Source organism: Coregonus lavaretus, assembly GCF_964263955.1.
Source record: "Coregonus lavaretus genome assembly, chromosome: 8".
NCBI classification, from domain to species: domain Eukaryota; kingdom Metazoa; phylum Chordata; class Actinopteri; order Salmoniformes; family Salmonidae; genus Coregonus; species Coregonus lavaretus.
The window spans coordinates 49,630,767-49,649,397 of record NC_139995.1 but is presented as its reverse complement, the minus strand read 5'-3'; the positions used below and the strand labels follow the sequence as shown (position 1 = coordinate 49,649,397).

The window sequence follows — 18,631 nt, the reverse complement described above, 5'->3', positions numbered from 1 at the left end:
CCTTCACACAAATTCAGACAGCTGATGTTCTGAAAGAGCTGCAAAATCTGGACCCCTACAAATCATCTGGGCTAGACAATCTGGACCCTTTCTTTCTAAAATTAGCAGCCGAAATTGTCGCAACCCCTATTACTAGCCTTTTCAACCTCTCTTTCGTAACGTCTGAGATTCCCAAAGATTGGAAAGCTGCAGCGGTCTTCCCCCTCTACACTCTAGATCCAAACTGTTACAGACCTATATTCATCCTGCCCTGCCTTTCGAACGTTTTTGAAAGCCAAGTTAACAAACAGATCACCGACCATTTCGAATCCCACCGTACCTTCTCCGCTATGCAATCCGGTTTCCGAGCTGGTCATGGGTGCACCTCAGCCACGCTCAAGGTCCTAAACGATATTATAACCGCGATCGATAATAGACAGTACTGTGCAGCCCTCTTCATCGACCTGGCCAAGGCTTTCGACTCTGTCAACCACCGCATTCTTATTGGCAGACTAAATAGCCTTGGTTTCTCAAATGACTGCCTCGCCTGGTTCACCAACTACTTCTCAGATAGAGTTCAATGTGTCAAATCGGAGGGCCTGTTGTCTGGACCTATGGCAGTCTCTATGGGGGTGCCACAGGGTTCAATTCTCGGGCCGACTCTTTTCTCTGTGTATATCAATGATGTCGCTCTTGCTGCTGGTGACTCTCAGATCCACCTCTACGCAGACGACACCATTTTGTTTATCTGGCCCTTCATTGGACACTGGGTTAACAAACCTTCAAATGAGCTTCAATGCCATACAACACTCCTTCAGTAGCCTCCGACTGCTCTTAAACAATAGTAAAACTAAATGCATGCTCTTCAATCGAACACTGCTGGCACCCGCCCACCCGACTAGAATCACTACTCTCGGCGGGTCTGACCTAGAGTATGTGGACAACTACAAATACCTAGGTGTCTGGTTAGACTGTAAACTATCCGTCCAGACTCACATTAAGCATCTCCAATCCAAAGTTAAATCTAGAATCGGCTTCCTATTTCGTAACAAAGCCGCCTCCACTCATGCTGCCAAACATGCCCTCGTTAAACTGACTATCCTACTGATCCTTGACTTCGGCGATGTAATTTGCAAAATAGCCTCCAACACTCTACTCAGCAAATTGGATGTAGTCTATCACAGTGCCATCCGTTTTGTCACCAAAGCACCATATACTACCCACCACTGTGACCTGTACGCTCTTGTTGGCTGATCCTCACTACATGTTCGTCGTCAAACCCACTGGCTCCAGGTCATCTATAAATCACTGCTAGGCAAATCCCCGCCTTATCTTAGCTCATTAGTCACCATAGCAACACCCACCCGTAGTATGCACTCCAGCAGGTATATCTCACTGGTCATCCCCAAAGCAAACACCTCCTTTGGCCGCCATTCCTTCCAGTTCTCTGCTGCCAATGACTGGAACGAACTGCAAAAATCTCTGAAGCTGGAGACTTTTATCTCCCTCACTAACTTTAAGCATCAGTTGTCAGAGCACCTTACCAATCACTGCACCTTTACACAGCCCATCTGAAATTAGCCCACCCAACTATTTCATCCCCATATTGTTATTTATTTTGCTCATTTGCACCCCAGTATCACTATTTGCACATCATCGCTTGCATATCTATCATTCCAGTGTTAATACTATTGTAATTATTTTGCACTATAGCCTATTTATTGCCTTACCTCCATAACTTGCTACATTTGCACACACTGTATATATATTTTCTGTTGTATTTTTGACTTTATGTTTTTTTACCCCATATGTAACTCTGTGTTGTTTTTATCGCACTGCTTTGCTTTATCTTGGCCAGGTCGCAGTTGTAAATGAGAACTTGTTCTCAACTGGCTTACCTGGTTAAATAAAGGTGAAATAAAAATAAATAAAAATAAATCTGTACTTTACCATTTATATTTTTGACAAATTTTACTTCTACTTCACTATATTCGTAAATAAAATAAAATGTACTTTTTACTCCATACATTTTCACTGACACCCAAAAGTACTCGTTACATTTCGAATGCTTAGCAGGACAGGACAATGGTCAATTTCACGCACTTGTCAAAAGTGTTGGAGTGTGCCCCTGGCTATCCGTCAAAGAAATATATAAAAAGATTGTGCCATCTGATTTGTTTAATAAGGAATTTGAAATTATTTATCATTTTACTTTTGATACTTAAGTATATTTCAGCAAATACATTTACTTTTGATATTTAAGTATATTTAAAACCAAATACTTTTAGACTTTTACTCAAGTAGTATTTTAATGGATGACTATAACGTTTACTTGAGTCATTTTCTATTAAGGTATCTTTACTTTTACTCAAGTATGACAATTGGATACTTTTTCCACCACCGTTTAACCCCAAACAACTGCTCCTTGGGCGCTGATGACGTGGACATCAATTAAGGCAGCCACCCGCACCTCTGATTCAGCAAGGTTGGGTTAAATGCGGAAGACACATTTCGGTTGAATACATTCAGTTGTGCAACTGACTAGGTATCCTCTTTCCCTTCCATTTCCCACTTACGTGTTAGGCCGTAAATCTGACCACAACGTTCCATTTGGAGTGAGTGGTGAAAGCAATAAAATAAGACATACACATATGCAACATTCTGAACGTTTCAACTCCGTTGAATACACCCCAGGCCCAGTCAGTCGATCCGGCAGCACCAACTAACTGGTCGACAGTAAAGAAGGGCTTAGCATGCGACCGAGTGACTCATCCTCTCCACTTCTGATTTCTTCATTCAAATGACTGAAATAACATGCATGCGTCACAACCATAATGATGCATAATTATCTATGGCCAAGACTAAGGAATGGTATCCGGAAGCATATTAGGAACTGTATCCGGATCAGTTGGATGTAATCAAAGATGATCTGGGCCCGTATTGATAAAAACAGTCAGAGTAGAAGCGCTGATCTAGGATCTGGTCCTCCCTGTCCCTATAGCCTAATTTAATGAATTATATTCTAAAAGACTGATCCTAGATTAGCACTCTGCTCTGATACTTAGGGCTCTGGAGGACATGGGACTCACGGGACAGCTGACCCTAGACCAGCACTTAAACGCTGTTCATTACCAGCAACTGGGACTGTGAGAACCAATAATTTATTACATTATGTAAGCCATATTACTATAGAGCCTAATTATCGTACTGAATTACTGAACAACTACCTACTACATTATTCAACAACACCAGGTACTGGTAGTGTTTGTAAGAGGGAATTCTACTCTTGGAGGAAGTAAAGGGATCGTTCATCCCAAAAAAAATTATGAATCTTCGATTTTTTCATACCTCAAGAAAAGGTCCAGAAATTCCAAAATGAATTAGAAAGTTTGACACATTCTAATTAGATTAAATTAGAGATGGGGCCAACCTTTCACATTTCTTTTGTTTTCATTTCTCCTAATACATATAGCAACATCATATAGGCCTACACAACAGATGGCAAGGAACAGGTTAAGCATTCAGCTACACCCAGGACCAACTTTGTAAACATCTGACAAACTTTGACTAACTGGCAAACTATCCCTTTAAAACTCATGCAATCCCTTTAAAAAATGGTCAACTAATAGGCTTTAGGCTAGGTGCTGGATGAATGCTAAAACTGAAAAGTAGTATATCAAACACCTGAAGGCATTCAGTGAAACGGTACATTCCCTCCCACAATTCCATCCAATTTAACACAGTCAATAAATCAGGAGTGCATGGTGGTTTGAATCTTGTACGGAGGGGTCTACATTTCCAAACATTGCTGTTTGCTGTATCTTCTAGCCATTGGCCGTTGCAAGCTCCTATTGCAAAGAGGAGAGTGGTGCAGTTGTGGGCATGCCAAAAAACTGACCAACCCTCACAAAATACCTCCTTTCCTTGTCTCCTTATTGTTACTGACCATATAAAAGTGGACAGGTAAAGAGAAACTAGCCATTGGTTTCACCTATCCAGTCATTTCAGGATTGTGGTCAAGCAGTAAAGGAGTCAAGGAGGCAAGGAAGGGGCCACGCAAAAGGTTTGAAACCCACCCTAGAGGTTAGATCCACTTCCACGAACGTCAATAGAAGCTGAGAACGAGCGAGGCCGGGCATTCCTCAAACCTGATTAGGTGGTGATGTTAGAAACCTAGCATTACCGCTAACTAAAGGGTCATTATGGAATATCCTAATAGAGGGAGGATGAGAAGAAGGGAAGGAAAGGGGAAGAGGAAAAGGATGCAGACAGGATTTTCTAAAAGTGATAATTTGCCTTTAAGGGAAAATTGCAGAATTAGGTTGCTGTTAAACATTCTGATTGGTTTCATCCTTCCAACTAAAAGTCTCAATACAACATATCACTTTACATTTGTATTTTGGGAGAAATGTATATTTTATCAGAATTTGTGATGTCGAAAAGCGTTCGGAAAATGACATCAAGAGAAGAACACACGAGTGAAGGCACTGTCAACATAAAACAGTAAAGACTCACATCATACCAAGTCCTCAATGCTTTTGTAAAAATATTTTGGCAATCTGATTGGTTTCATCCTTCCAACTAAAAGTCTCAATACAACATGTGATTTCTTTATTCTGTATCAGCTAAAAATATCTGTATCACTTATACAGCGCACAGGCTTTTAGCATGGCCCCTTTTACACCCCTGCTGGCTTACCCATAGAAGCCTTTAAACACATCACTTATTAGCAGTTCAGCACATCAGCATTTCTCATACTGTTACACAAAATCAAGAAAAACCTTTCCCATCATAGAAGACATTGAACGTCTAACCAATCTGGCTAAAACTCTGTTGTTGGCCGATGGTAGCTATAGCTAGCCACATGCTAACCTGAATGCTAATGTTACTAGCAGCAGTAATAGTAAATCCAGGTATAATGGCTAAAACAAACATTGGCTACCACGATATCCTGCAAGTTATATTGGCAAATAAAGATCAGGCAGTTAAACTAAAATAAAGACATACCATGAAATAAACAATTACATTAATCCGATTTGTATTTGACCATTCATTTCTGCAAAACGTGCAATGTTGATGGAGTTGATGTAGCTTGCTAGCTAGCTTATTGCATCCCCAAACACCATGCTAGATCCGAGTGGGCCAGTTCGTTTTGCATGGCCCGTTGTCCTTAGATAGCTGGTCATCTACTAGCAACATAACATGACAAATCTCTTTGGGCACTTCAGTACCTACTTACCTTATTCACTCTATCACCGAAGCCACCAGCAGGCCGTTTATTTTTTCACGTCAAAGCCACAATGTATTGTTGGTACTGTATTTGAGTTTTTGATCAATGTAATTCAAAATGCGAAAATAGAAGTGTATAATTATTTTAACTTTTGAAAAAGTTTAGATGGAATATAATTTGTGGTATCTTGCAGCCTTTCTTTTAACTAAAGAAAAAGGGGAAAAGGATGCAGAGAGGATTTTCTAAAAGTTATAATTTGCCCTAACTTTATAAGAAGGGGAGGGGGAAAGGATGCAAACAGGATTTTCTAAATGTGATCGTTTGCCTTAACTACTCACAGACAAGCAGGAAAGAGGAGGAGTAGAAAAATTCATGGCATCATGTCTCAAGAATGTCAGCAATGAGCTTACGGACCACATCCCGACACACAAGAGTCAAGGCCGGAATTACATCCAGACCTATAACAAAGCTGGAAAAATTAGAGGGGACGGAATGCCGGTGGAGTGAGAGAGAAGGGGGCCTTCTCCAAAACGACGGAGCCCAATGAGCGGCTGGCTCCCTATCACATCACATGACGCAATACCAGAAATGGCTCGGAAATCGCTACCGACTGCCAAGATATTCGCAAAAGGAAAGAGAGCGAGAGAGCGACAGAACGAGAGAGAGAGAGAGAGAGAGAGAGAGAGAGAGAAAACACAAGGCAATGTGTTTTACTGCCTACTCTGGCTGGGTCACTACGAGTACAGAACAGACATAAAACAAATTAGACCTGGAATGACCCTCTCCATGGAAAGAGAGAGGTAAAGAGAGAGAGAGAGAGAGGTAGAGAGAAAGAGGTAGAGAGAGAGAGGTAGAGAGAGAGAGGTAGAGAAATTAGCAACTTTACAAGGCAAAGAGAAGTGATGGGAGGAGGGGGAGAAACTGAGGAGAAAAAAAGAGTCAGAAACAGAAGCATACAGAGAGGAAATAAGGGATAGATGTGTCAGAAAGAGGGATAGGGGATGCAGTAAAGAAACCCTAAAAAGACAATGATCGACTGATGGGGGGAAAAGAGAGAAAAATAACAATAGACAGAGAGAACCTAGAACAACAGAACAGGCCTGGATGGACACGAGTGAGTGAGTAACTGGCAGAGAAGACTAGTCCTGTCCTCTGATTTCACTCTCAATCCCCCTCTCCCTCCTTCATTTCCCTCTGTCATACTCCCTCCCATGTCCAATATCTGCAGTTTTAAAAGCTAATTTCCTGCAATTCTACACATTATTCCATTGAGCGAGGAGAAAATGTGCAGCCATTGTTCAGCCTATGGTTCACGCTCATGCCCGGTTAGTTACTGCTAGCTAGTGATAGTGATGCACAAGCTAGGCCTATTTGAAACATTGCCATCTTCTGGCAGCATTTACCCGCCAGATTCAGAAGCTCGAAAACCCCATTAGAAAAAAATGCTTGAAAACCCCATTAGATTTTTGCCCAAAGATTATTTATTTTAAAAATACTAAAACTAAACATAATTTATGTTTAATTTATTTTAGTTCATTTTCTAAGATAGTTATTCAAATGTTTTTTTAATTATTTTATTTTACTAAACTGTTTTCCCCCCAATTGTTTTAAATATTTTTTTCTTTTTAGTTTACTATAATAACCTTGGTCTCCACACACACACCCCTCTCCAGGAACCACAGCGAGGGGAGAAAGGCAGGGGCAGCCTGCCCTTTTGCTGGGCCCCTCGGAGGAAGAGGCCCGCTTGCACACACACACACAAATACACACAACCCCCCCCCCCACACACAAACCCCCCCCCGCCCCCCCCCCCCACACTCTGAACTAGCAAGGACAGGACCGGACAGACAACAGACATGTGGGTGACGTGGGTGTGTAAGCACTTAGCTCTGGTACCAGTTACATAACCTCAACCCAACGGCAACATGTACTATGTCTCAATCACCTGCAGGTAATGATGCCGTAACACCATGCTGACTTTGTATCATCATTATGGACAAATACTAAAGCATCCTATTTCCACTAACTCACTCATACCAAACAAAGCCAGGTGGGTCTCTTCTTTTCTCAACCCACTGGTGGTCCCTGCATGCAACACGTTTCCAAGAAGTCGTATAATTCTACATGACTAATCCGGCTATACTTACACACAGTATACATTACCTGTGACGTGTCGAGTGCTGGAACCATCGATCACTGGACATTTCAACGTGGGCCCAGCACTAATGGAGGAACTTAACGCGTCATTACTCCCAACAACAACGTAACACGTGCCCTATAGACAGCATACGGTACACACCCACACAAAACCCCAGCTTACTGCGTCAAGTAAAGGGTAGCTCTATAGAAGGCCTAAAGTGTTACACGTGGGCGAAGAGGAGGCAACCAACTACAGTGGTCACAGAGGGGGTGGGCTGAATGACTGTACTGCTGTCGCAGGGTGGACAGAACGCTAATAGACTGTACCAACACGACTGCTCAACCCTCGTACACAACCTGCCATTGTTGTGGCAGTGACTGGCTGGAACGTGAGCCTGCATTACAATGCCCTTGGCTACTGTTCTAGGTTCAGCTCTGGTTGTCCAGCTTTTTGGCTTACGACCCCATTTTGATATCTGAAAATTCTTGGGACCCCAACCATGAGAAAAAAAAAGATGTAATTAACAGCCAATGTTTACTTTTTTATTTGGGGCGATAGCAGTCAATTGAAAAATATTCTAACAGTATTTCCAATTGTCAACTCACTATCACATACTTTTAATGTGGGGCTACGACAGTTAATTGCAAATTAGTCTGACATAATGTATCTCACCTCCACTACTGAGATCGGTGTGCATGTCGCGTCGGAGCGTCTCAAAGTCAGGGGGCGTGGTTGACAGTGCGCACCTCATCTCTGTTGTCACATCCAACCTGGATCAATATTTGGTTTTAATGCAGACGAGAGCACTGATGGTGCTTTCAAAACAACTGGGTACTCTGAAAATTACGAGGTCAAATCATGACATCAGTGATCTTCAGGTCAGAAGTCGGGACTCTAGAAAGAGGCCAGAGTTCCCGAGTTAGAATTCCGAGTTGAATGACCATTCATAATTTTTTCCCCAGTCTGAGCTCGTTTTTTTTTTCCAGAGTTCCCAGTTGTCTTGAACGCACTGAAGTCGGAAGTCTGCGATTTCAGAGTTCCCATTTCCGAGATCCCAGTTGCTTTGAACGTGGCATTAATGCTCAGAGGGAGACGGCAGTGTACATTCCCTTTGAGTCAGGAACCAAAACTCCTCCGTAGTGACCCGTGAATGCATTCGGTCACATGACAGCTCGAGCAGCTGTTCGATTTCACTTGCCGGCATGTCCAACTGAGCCAGGATCACAGTCAAATGGATTGGGAAGTAGGTCCCAAAGTAGGGTTGGGCGTTATCCAGATTTTCATATCCTTATACCGTCCTTCTCTCACACCGGGATTTACGGTATTACCGGCTAAGTACACAAGGGGGCACCAACCCCCGCAAAAAAGGCCATTGGCAGTCTATCACAAGAATGCTAACAAAATTAGCACAAGTAATAGCGAATTTCCATGGAGGCTGCTAGCTAAATATGTTAACGAGCGCAAACAAAAATAAACAAATTGCAAAGCCAGACAATCCAGCTCATAAAGTTATACATATATAGGTAGGGGCTACCGAATGTCATTTTTGGTGAGTTAGGACATTTACAAGCGAATGTGAACGAGAGACATTGTGCAAATGAACAAAGTTTTGAGGCAAGCTTGTCTGAAGGAAGAACAGTACTGGGTACACACTGTGTCTGTTTGGACTCTGGGAGTCGTTAGGACAATGGGCCTGCCTGCTCTGCTCGAAGGAGATAGAGGAGGAGCAGATGGGCCCAGAACTGAGAGAAAAAACAACAAGGAAATCAAGCTGCAGTGGCAGCTGTACAGATAACTCATCCAAAGGTCTTTGACCTCTCAAACACAGCAGAAAGCTAACAAAATATGATGCCCCGTGACCTTATTAATTCAGCCACTTACTTAGATAACTAGCAGGTTAAACTTAGGGGTTGCGTTAACGTAGAATCCTTCATTCTTCACGCAGGAAAAAAAGATAAAACGCATCAAAAATATTTTGCTGCGTTTTGTAAACGCAGATCTAAAACGCTTCTTATCGTAAATTCTGCTCAGCATCAGACACATTTTGTGATTCAGTTGCACTTCTCCACTCGGATGAGAATTCACAAACGGGCATCTATCTGACTGATGTGGAGCTACTTTTCTCCAGTACTTTTCTCAGTGTAGCCAGCCTACATTTCTCCAGTAAAATGCAATAAATCTGTCATTCATTTTGACGTTTTTGCAGAGGAGATCTTAGTTTGGTGCAGTATTACTACCGACCTGTAGCACTCACGTCTGTAGCCATGAAATGCTTTGAAAGGCTGTTCTTGGCTTACATTAACACCATTATCCCAGAAACCCTAGACCCACAACAATTTGCATACCGCCCCAACAGATCCACAGATTATGCAATCTATATTGCACTCAACACTGCCCTTTCCCACCTGGACAAGATGAACACCTACGTGAGAATGCTATTCATTGACTACAGCTCAGCGTTCAACACCATAGTGCCCTCAAAGCTCATCACTAAGCTAAGGATCCTGGGACTAAACACCTCCCTCTGCATCTGGATCCTGGACTTCCTGACACGCCGCCCCCAGGTGGTAAGGGTAGGTAACAACACATCTGCCACGCTGATCCTCAACACAGGGGTGCGTGCTCAGTCCCCTCCTGTACTCCCTGTTCACCCATGACTGCTTGGCCAGGCACGACTCCAACACCATCATTAAGTTTGCCGACGACACAACAGTGGTAGGCCTGATCACCGACAACGATGAAACAGCCTATAGGGAGGAGGTCAGAGACCTGGCCGTGTGGTGCCAGGATAACAACCTCTCCCTCAACGTGACCAAGACAAAGGAGATGATTGTGGACTACAGGAAAACTGAGCACGCCCCCATTCTCGTCGACGGGGCTGTAGTGGAACAGGTTGAGAGCTTCAAGTTCCTTGGTGTCCACATCACCAACGAACTATCATGGTCCAAACACACCAAGACAGTCGTGAAGAGGGCACGACAAAGCCTATTCCCCCTCAGGAGACTGAAAAGATTTGGCATGGGTCCTCAGATCCTCAAAAAGTTATACAGCTGCACCATCAAGAGCATCCTGACTGGTTGCATCACCGTCTGGTATGCCAACTGCTCAGCCTCCGACCGCAAGGCACTACAGAGGGTAGTGCGTACGGCCAGTACATCACTGGGGCCAAGCTTCCTGCCATCCAGGACCTCAAAATTGTCAAAGACTCCAGCCACCCTAGTCATAGACTGTTCTCTCTGCTACCGCACGGCAAGCAGTACCGGAGCGCCAAGTCTAGGTCCAAAAGGCTTCTTAACAGCTTCTATCCCCAAGCCTTAAGACTCCTGAACAGCTAATCATGGCTACCCAGACTATTTGCATTGTCCTTTTTTTTTATTTTCTTAAAAACTGCATTGTTGGTTAAGGGATGTGTTAAGGGCTTGTAAGTAAGTATTTCACTGTAAGGTCTACACCTGTTGTATTCGGCGCATGTGGCAAATAAAATTTGATTTCAATATTTCTCAATGAAAAAATGTGCATGAAAATGAGTCGTCTCTCGTTGAATGACAACAAAGTATTTATTGAAAAATCCCTACTGTTGACCAATCACCAACGAAGGGGCGTAGACATCGGCTACCGACTTCGGCTTGCCTCAAGAAAAAATGTTGTGCCCAAAGAGCCGAAAAAACCCTTACCGAAGTCCATAACGAACAAAAACGTCGACATAATATATGCACAGACTCTTCTAAACAGTTTTTCGGCTGGGAAGCATGTGGACGCCTTTACACTTATCCACACAGTCAGATCTGGAAAAAATGAAGGAGTAGGGGCTAGGGGAAGGGGATAGGCCAAGGAGTTGTTTTCCTTCATCCTGCTTTCTTCTGATCCTATCATGTTTATCCAAGTCCTCCCATTCTCTAGACTACAGCTGCATGTACTGTACATTGATTCTACAGGTCTCAAAACATGTCCGTTAGGCGACTTGACTTCTCTACTTCCCTCATCATCACCTCTTTGACAGAGGAAGTGTGATTGAGCGAGGGAGTATGTTGGGGAGAGATTTGGCACCCCTACCAGGTTCAGATAATCTTATTACACGGTCTTGTACAGAGCAACCAGGAACTGCACGTTCCACAACAAGAGTGGCGGTTCCAAGTGTTGCTGTGTGCCACAGACTTAATTAAGGGCGCCGCAGTGTACGGTGCATCTTATCAGTATGTTATCATTCCAGTTTCAACTGTTCTGCCTGCGGCTACGAAACCCCTACCTGTCCCAGACCTGCTGTTTTCAACTCTAAATGATCGGCTATGAAAAGCCAACTGAGAGACCTGAGCCCTAGGACCATACGTCGGGACTACCGGCCGTGGTGACTCCTTGCTATCCCCAGTCCGCCTGGCCTTGCTGCTATTCCAGTTTAAACTGTTCTGCCTGCGGTTATGGAACCCCTACCTGTCCCAGACCTGCTGTTTTAAACTCTAATGATCGGCTATGAAAAGCCAACTGAGATTTATTCCTGATTATTATTTGACCATGCTTGTCACTTATGAACATTTTTGAACATCTTGGCATGGTTCTGTTATAATCTCCACCCGGCACAGCCAGAAGAGGACTGGCCACCCCTCATAGCCTGGTTCCTCTCTAGGTTTCTTCCTAGGTTTTGCCTTTCTAGGGAGTTTTTCCTAGCCACCGTGCTTCTACACCTGCATTACTAGCTGTTTGGGGTTTTAGGCTGGGTTTCTGTACAGCACTTCGAGATATTAGCTGATGTAAGAAGGGCTATATAAAATAAAATTGATTGATTGATGAGCTTATAAATGCTCACGATTGCCTTAAGATAGTGATGGCAGCCGATGGCACTGGCAGGAGGACCATTACATTAAAGGCAATTTCCACCTCCAAAATGGGTTACATATGATAGGACAAAACGTTATTGTCCCCGAGGAAGAAATGGTATTGGACACACAGTACTGCTGTATAAAACATAAACACTATTAAAAAACAACAAAAACTACATTTAAAGAATAGGCAAAAAATAAAGGAAATTCACATGAGCGCCACAATGCCTATTCCACCCATGCTCTACCAAGGTTTTCCAGCACACAGCTTTGACCTACTACAGTAGCTATGTTTGGTATTGTACTTCAAACTATGTATAGGCAGGTTACTTAGGATTCAAACTCGGGGTGTGCCGACATGGCCATACTCGTAATCGTATCCGCAAGTTGACAGTTAATAGTCGTGATCTGAAAAAACTGAAGTTTTTTAATATGCCTAAATAGATGTTGGCAAAATACCTCACTGCACATTTTCTCTGCAAAAAAAAGCTGCAGATTAGGAGCAGCGCGCGGAGAGGTGGGTCTGTGTGTCTTCAACTTGTAGCGGGCAGCCAAGTTTGTCACTCAGTCAGAATGTGCATCAGCGTTTCATATTTTTTCCCTACCCTTGCCCCACTTGTTAGATATTATGCACATTGATAGCTTCATAGCAAACGTCCTTGTCATGTGATTTATCAAAGTAGCAGCCCAATGTTCATCTCCCAGGACAAATTAGTTAGCAACAGCAAGCTAGCTAAATGTCCATTAATGTATGTTTCAACATGTCCCAAAATTAATATAGTTGGTTCACAGTTACTTTTGCTATTCTAACCTGCGTGTAATCAACGCGTCTCATGGGGATAGACAAAATCAACATGCACACAATACCGCACGGACGGGCCAGTTTCGTCAAGGTGTTACCCCTGTCATACACATCATAGAGATCTATCTCTAGGAGGTAACATAGAACTTTGGCCAGCAGTAGGCCTATCCCTTGAATTGATGATGCTGATGTCATATTGTGCATCATCAAGAAAACAGGGGGGGGGTCACACTTTACATTACAGTGCTCTTAGTTTTTATATTTAATGTTTTTTAACTAGGCAAGTCAGTTAAGAACAAATTGTTATTTACAATGATAGCCTACCCCAGCCAAACCCAGACGACGCTGGGCCAATTGTGCGCCACCCTATGGGACTCCCAATCACGTCCGGATTGTGATAGAGCTTGGAATCGAACCAGGGTTTGTAGTGACGCCTCTAGCACTGAGATGCAGTGCCTTAGACCACTGCTCCACTCGGGAGCTCTTATGACTCGGTGTAATTATTCACAGTAAGTGTACACACAGTACAGGGTAAATGCTATTGTCATGACTTATTGTTACAATGTACTTACACTGTAGGTAGGATTAAGGTATGGGTTAGATTAGGTATACTGTTTTAATACAGTAGAACAATGAGTAGGCCTAATGCTCTTTGCTTTACTGTACTTACAGAAACACGGTCATGTAAAGTGTTAACCAACAAGGACATACTAATTTGGTTGAAGTGGTTTACTGGTCTAAACCTTTTCAATCATCTAGGCCTGAGTAAAGATCTATCAGAGTCAGCATGAGAGGAATAACATAACACAAATCACAGAGAGCTCAAGCACACATACAGTACCCTGATATCGCTTCACAAATCTTAATAGCTCGGGGGCTGGATATCAAATTCACATTTTCGTTGGATTCATTTGAGCCAACGAAAGCGTGCTACCTACAATAACATGACCTGTTGGGTCAGTTGACTCAATTCCCTTCAACTCAGCATTGTGAGTAGCAATTAGAGAGAGGCAGTATTTTGAATTCTCATCATTCCTAATAGTGAAGACGTGTACGGCATCACTCGTCAACACCTTTGGTTACAAAGGCTGCGTAGAAGGAAAACAAAGGACACTACCCACTTCTAAATGGAAACCGGGGCCATGTTCAGTAGGAGCAAATGGGACAAAACGTTTTGAAACAGAAAAGGTGCTGCATGTGAACGTGTCCATTAAGAGCAGTGATTTGTTTTCAGTTTGAAATCGTTTTCCGACATTGTGTCCTACTGTGACTAAAAACACAACTATGACAAAAAAAAGAATGTGAGGTAAGGTTACTTACATGTCACCTATTTCCAGGATCGTTTTAGGCATATGGTGACACATTTATGAAGAAAAACAAATATAAGCCCTTACTGATTTGATTCAAACATCAGTGGCAGTGCTGTTTAAGTTCGGGAGAAAAACTTTTTTTTTTAATCAGCATGGTCTTATTTCTATTAAAGCATATTGAATGACTGTCATTCATATTCCATTCACCCAGTTCAATGTGCATCAATACGTTTAGGCTACTACATGATACTCAAATGTTCCCTATACCCATCATGAGGTTGCTACAACCTACGAATGAAAGTTTATAACGTAGAAACAAATCGAGAGACAAACAGTTGCAATCGAGAGTTTCTATTGGACAAATTCAGGTAGGTTTATCCCCGTTTCGTTCCATTTTGCAATGGTCATCTCAGTCTCTGGACTTGAACCCCGTTGAAAACCTGTGGTTTGAATTGAAGAGGGCAGTCCATAAGCGCAGACGAAGGATATCAAGGATCTGGAAAGATTCTGTACGGAGGAATGGTCTAAGATCCCTCCCAAAGTGTTCTCCAATCTCATAAAATATTTTAGAAAAAGGCTCAATGTCGTTATCCTCGCAAGGGGACGGTGCTGAAGTATTGGAAACAGGGGTCTAATAATTTTGACCCATATATATATATAATTTTTTTTTAATTACTTGTTAAACAAAATCTATTTTTCAGTGCAATAGTTTTTTTTTTGGTGCATACAATATATCTCAGTATTTGTATTATTTATTTTATACAGTATTTTTTGCTCATCTCTATCAACGGATTCAATAATTCCGCACCCCAGTGGATTTGATTTTACCTACGTATTAAACCCATTAAAAACATGGTAGACGTTCAATTGGAGAAAAAATTTGCCATTGTGAGACATGAGAGGCCCATTTTGATGGTCTAGTAACAGAAGCCTAAAATGTAACTCCTGATATGTCAAATAGTAGTAGTCTGGCACATTTGGGGCAAGGGTGTCTGCAATACACTCAAGCTTTTAATGAGCTTATCTAGCTATATTTTTTCTAAGCTGAGAGATAATAAATATTTCAAAATGTCGAGCTGAGCTTTATTGCATGAATGTATATGAATGCATGGATTTAAAATCAGATCAAAGTAACTTACCTGAGATTTTGGCATGCACTTGTTTGTAGATGGCGGATAAAGACTTGACAACTCTCTTAACCATTAATATATCTCTAATCCTGAAAAAGTAGAAGTTGGCTTAATCAATTCAGACTTTGTTTCAGACAGTTTGGTTGCATGAATAATACATTTCAGTTTTAGCTTTCAAATTCCTTCTCTACATGCGAGTTTCATACCTGTGTACAACTTTTCCCAAGACCAAGTTGCCCTTAATCCGTTTATCGTCGTCAATATCTAGAAAATACATTCCTCTCCATGTTGACTTGTAGCAAATAGGCTCGATACTGTGTAATAACTAGTTATACAAAGATCCGCATGTGATCGACTCGAAACGTCAAAACTATCACGCCCAAACGAAGGTTTTAAATGTTGGCTCGCGAGCTGATACTGTCGCTAGCGTGTAGCTGGCTGGTTTACAGTAATTGCGCGATGTATCAGTTGTATTCATACCGAACGCGACTGCAATGAACGAAAACGCCTAGTAATACAGGTTACGGTATTTACCTTGTTGGCATACTCTACAAAAGGCGAATTCTATAGAATAACTACGATAGTCGGACGACAAAATCCACTGCCTGGCCAGACCCTAAATTAATGGCCATTACTTTTTTGTTATGCCCCGCCCCTGGACGTCTACAGTATAGAATGTTGTCCCTAAGCCTCTCCAATAACCAATCAAAGGTGGAATTTGCGTTTATCCCGCGTTTTGGTTGGTGGCATTTTACACCAGCCCTGCTATGCTTGGTCGAGCCAAATGCTCGTAACGTGTGTGAGCTACTCCCTTTCCCCCAAACACAGGGGTGTGTCATGACGTCAGAGGTAACGAAGAGGTAAACAACTTTGACCGCGTGAGCTTTAAAGCAACATTGTTTCACCGCAAGCACTGATCTGATACAGTGCTACTATAACATTGTAACATGATAATATAATAATAGATGCACTGAAAAGGAAACGATATGATTATCTGCCACAAATATGTGCTATGTACTATCCTTTGTTATGTAGCCACATGGTTTGTGAGGTGGCAGCATTGTAATAAAGTATCGAGTTACAGGTTAGGAATTTAACATAGTAGTGTAGGGATATATGACACCGATAATTTCATCGTCTCGGTGTTTGTATTATTATTTGAATCTTCCTCAGCATTGTGCGTATGCAGAAGCGTGTGCGTGTGAGAGCGAGAGCAAGAGAGGGGTGTGTCTGCAGTGCGCTGCGGATGTCGTGTCAGCTGCCTAAAGTAGCAGAAACATGCTTTGATGCCAAGATTGTTATGTAAATGGTAAAACCATAGCTCACCTTGATATTCTCTCCCTCTCCTTTCAGACAGACCGGGATACCCACGGAAGGAGGGTACAAACAAATGAAATCCAACGTTACATCCTGCAATTTATATTTTTAGGTGGTTTCAGTTCGGTTCACTTGCATTTGCATTATTTATTGTAGGCTTTATATTGTGTCAGTGACATACACATTGTGTGTGTGTGTGTGTGTGTGTGTGTGTGTGTGTGACAGGATTGGGGGAGGCGGGTTCAGTTGAAGGTCTGGGGTGTGTGGACAGTGTAAACATAGTAAATGCGACAGAAATAAAGGAAAGAGCTTCGAATCTAAACTCCCTAGTCCTTACAAAGTCACCGGAATTAAAGGCAGGGCACGGAATACGGATTACTAGAATGTATGATTTGTTAAGGAATAGGGGGCTACATATTTAAGAAATGTTGGGAATGTTGTCTTTCAATGAAATGTGATTACATTTAAATGTCAGGTCAATGTAACAATACAGTAATATGTTGAAGCTTTCATGGACTAATCAAACTGGTTAGTATTTTTATTCTGGGGTCTATTTTGATTACCTATTCACCTAATCAAATAAGATATTGTGTCTTCATATTGTGTGTTTATTAATGCAATATACACTGAGTATACCAAACATTAGGAACACCTTAATACCTAATATTGAGTCGTCGTCACCCCCCCCCCCCCCCATTTGTTTTTCAACAGGACAATGATGGAGTGCTGCAGGAAAGTGATGGAGTGCTTTATCAGATGACCTGGCCTCCACAATCCCCCGACCTCAACCCAATTGAGATGGTTTGGGATGAGTCGGACCGCAGAATGAAGGAAAAGCAGCCAAGTGCTCAGAATATGTGGGAACTCCTTCAAGACTGTTGGAAAAGCATTCCAGGTGAAGCTGGTTGAGAGAATGCCAAGAGTGTGCAAAGCTGTCATCAAGGCAAAGGGTGGCTATTTGAAGAATGTCATATATATGATTTGTTTAATACTTTTTTGGTTACTACATGATTCCATATGTGTTATTTCATAGTGTTGATATCTTCACTACAATGTAGAAAATCATTTCTCAGACACACGTACACCCCATACACTCTTTTTAATGTAAATATACATTGAGTGTACAAAACATTAAGAACAGTTGCATCCCCTTTTCCCCTCAGAACAGCCTCAATTCGTCGGGGCATGGACTCTATCTACAAGGTGTCGAAAGCATTCCACAGGGATGCTGGCCCATGTTGACTCCAATGCCTCCCACAGTTGTGTCAAGTTAGCTGGATGTCCTTTGGGTGGTGGACCATTCTTGATACACAGGGGAAACTTTCACGATTGAAAAACCCAGCAGGATTGCAGTTGTTGACACAAACAGGTGCACCTGGCACCAACTAACATACCCTGTTCAAAGGCACTTACATTTTTTGTCTTGCCCATTCACCCTCTGAATGGCACACATACACAATCCATGTCTCAATTGTCTCAAGGCTTAAAAATCCTTCTTTAACCTGTCTCCTCCCCTTCATCTACACTGATTGAAGTGGATTTAACAAGTGACATCAATAAGGGATCATATCTTTCACCTGGATTCACCTGGTCAGTCTATGTCATGGAAAGAGCATGTGTTCTTAATGTTTTGTATTCTCAGTGTATATCAAATATATTTGACTATAATGAGATGGATATATTTAAAATGATAAAATGCATTGTGCTTGAAGCCAGTGTTTACCAGACATTGGTGGGGGGATTTTCCTCTAAAGAGGACAAAATGCAGCGATATCTTCTTTCAAATCTACTCGTGCCATATTGTGTTTCTCCAACGCCCATCAGGTATATTGCAGTCTCATCACCTTCCCACTTATCTCAGGATCGATCCAACCATCAGCACAAGGTCCGTGCTATCGGGGATCTTCGG

At 42.3% G+C, this 18,631-nt stretch overlaps 1 protein-coding gene across 1 annotated transcript in view; it reads right to left on the bottom strand.

Moving 5' to 3' along the window:
- Positions 1 to 16,066, bottom strand: part of LOC311133507 (vitamin D3 receptor B-like) — a 120,965-nt gene extending 104,899 nt beyond the window's left edge. The window contains exons 1-2 of the mRNA XM_084167013.1: positions 15,612 to 16,066; positions 15,415 to 15,494 (exon numbers count right to left, since the gene is read on the bottom strand). Coding sequence (XP_084023139.1) covers positions 15,415 to 15,494; positions 15,612 to 15,682 — 151 coding nt within the window. The 5' untranslated portion in view covers positions 15,683 to 16,066. The remainder of the gene's footprint in view (positions 1 to 15,414; positions 15,495 to 15,611) is intronic.
- Positions 16,067 to 18,631: the final 2,565 nt, after the last annotated feature.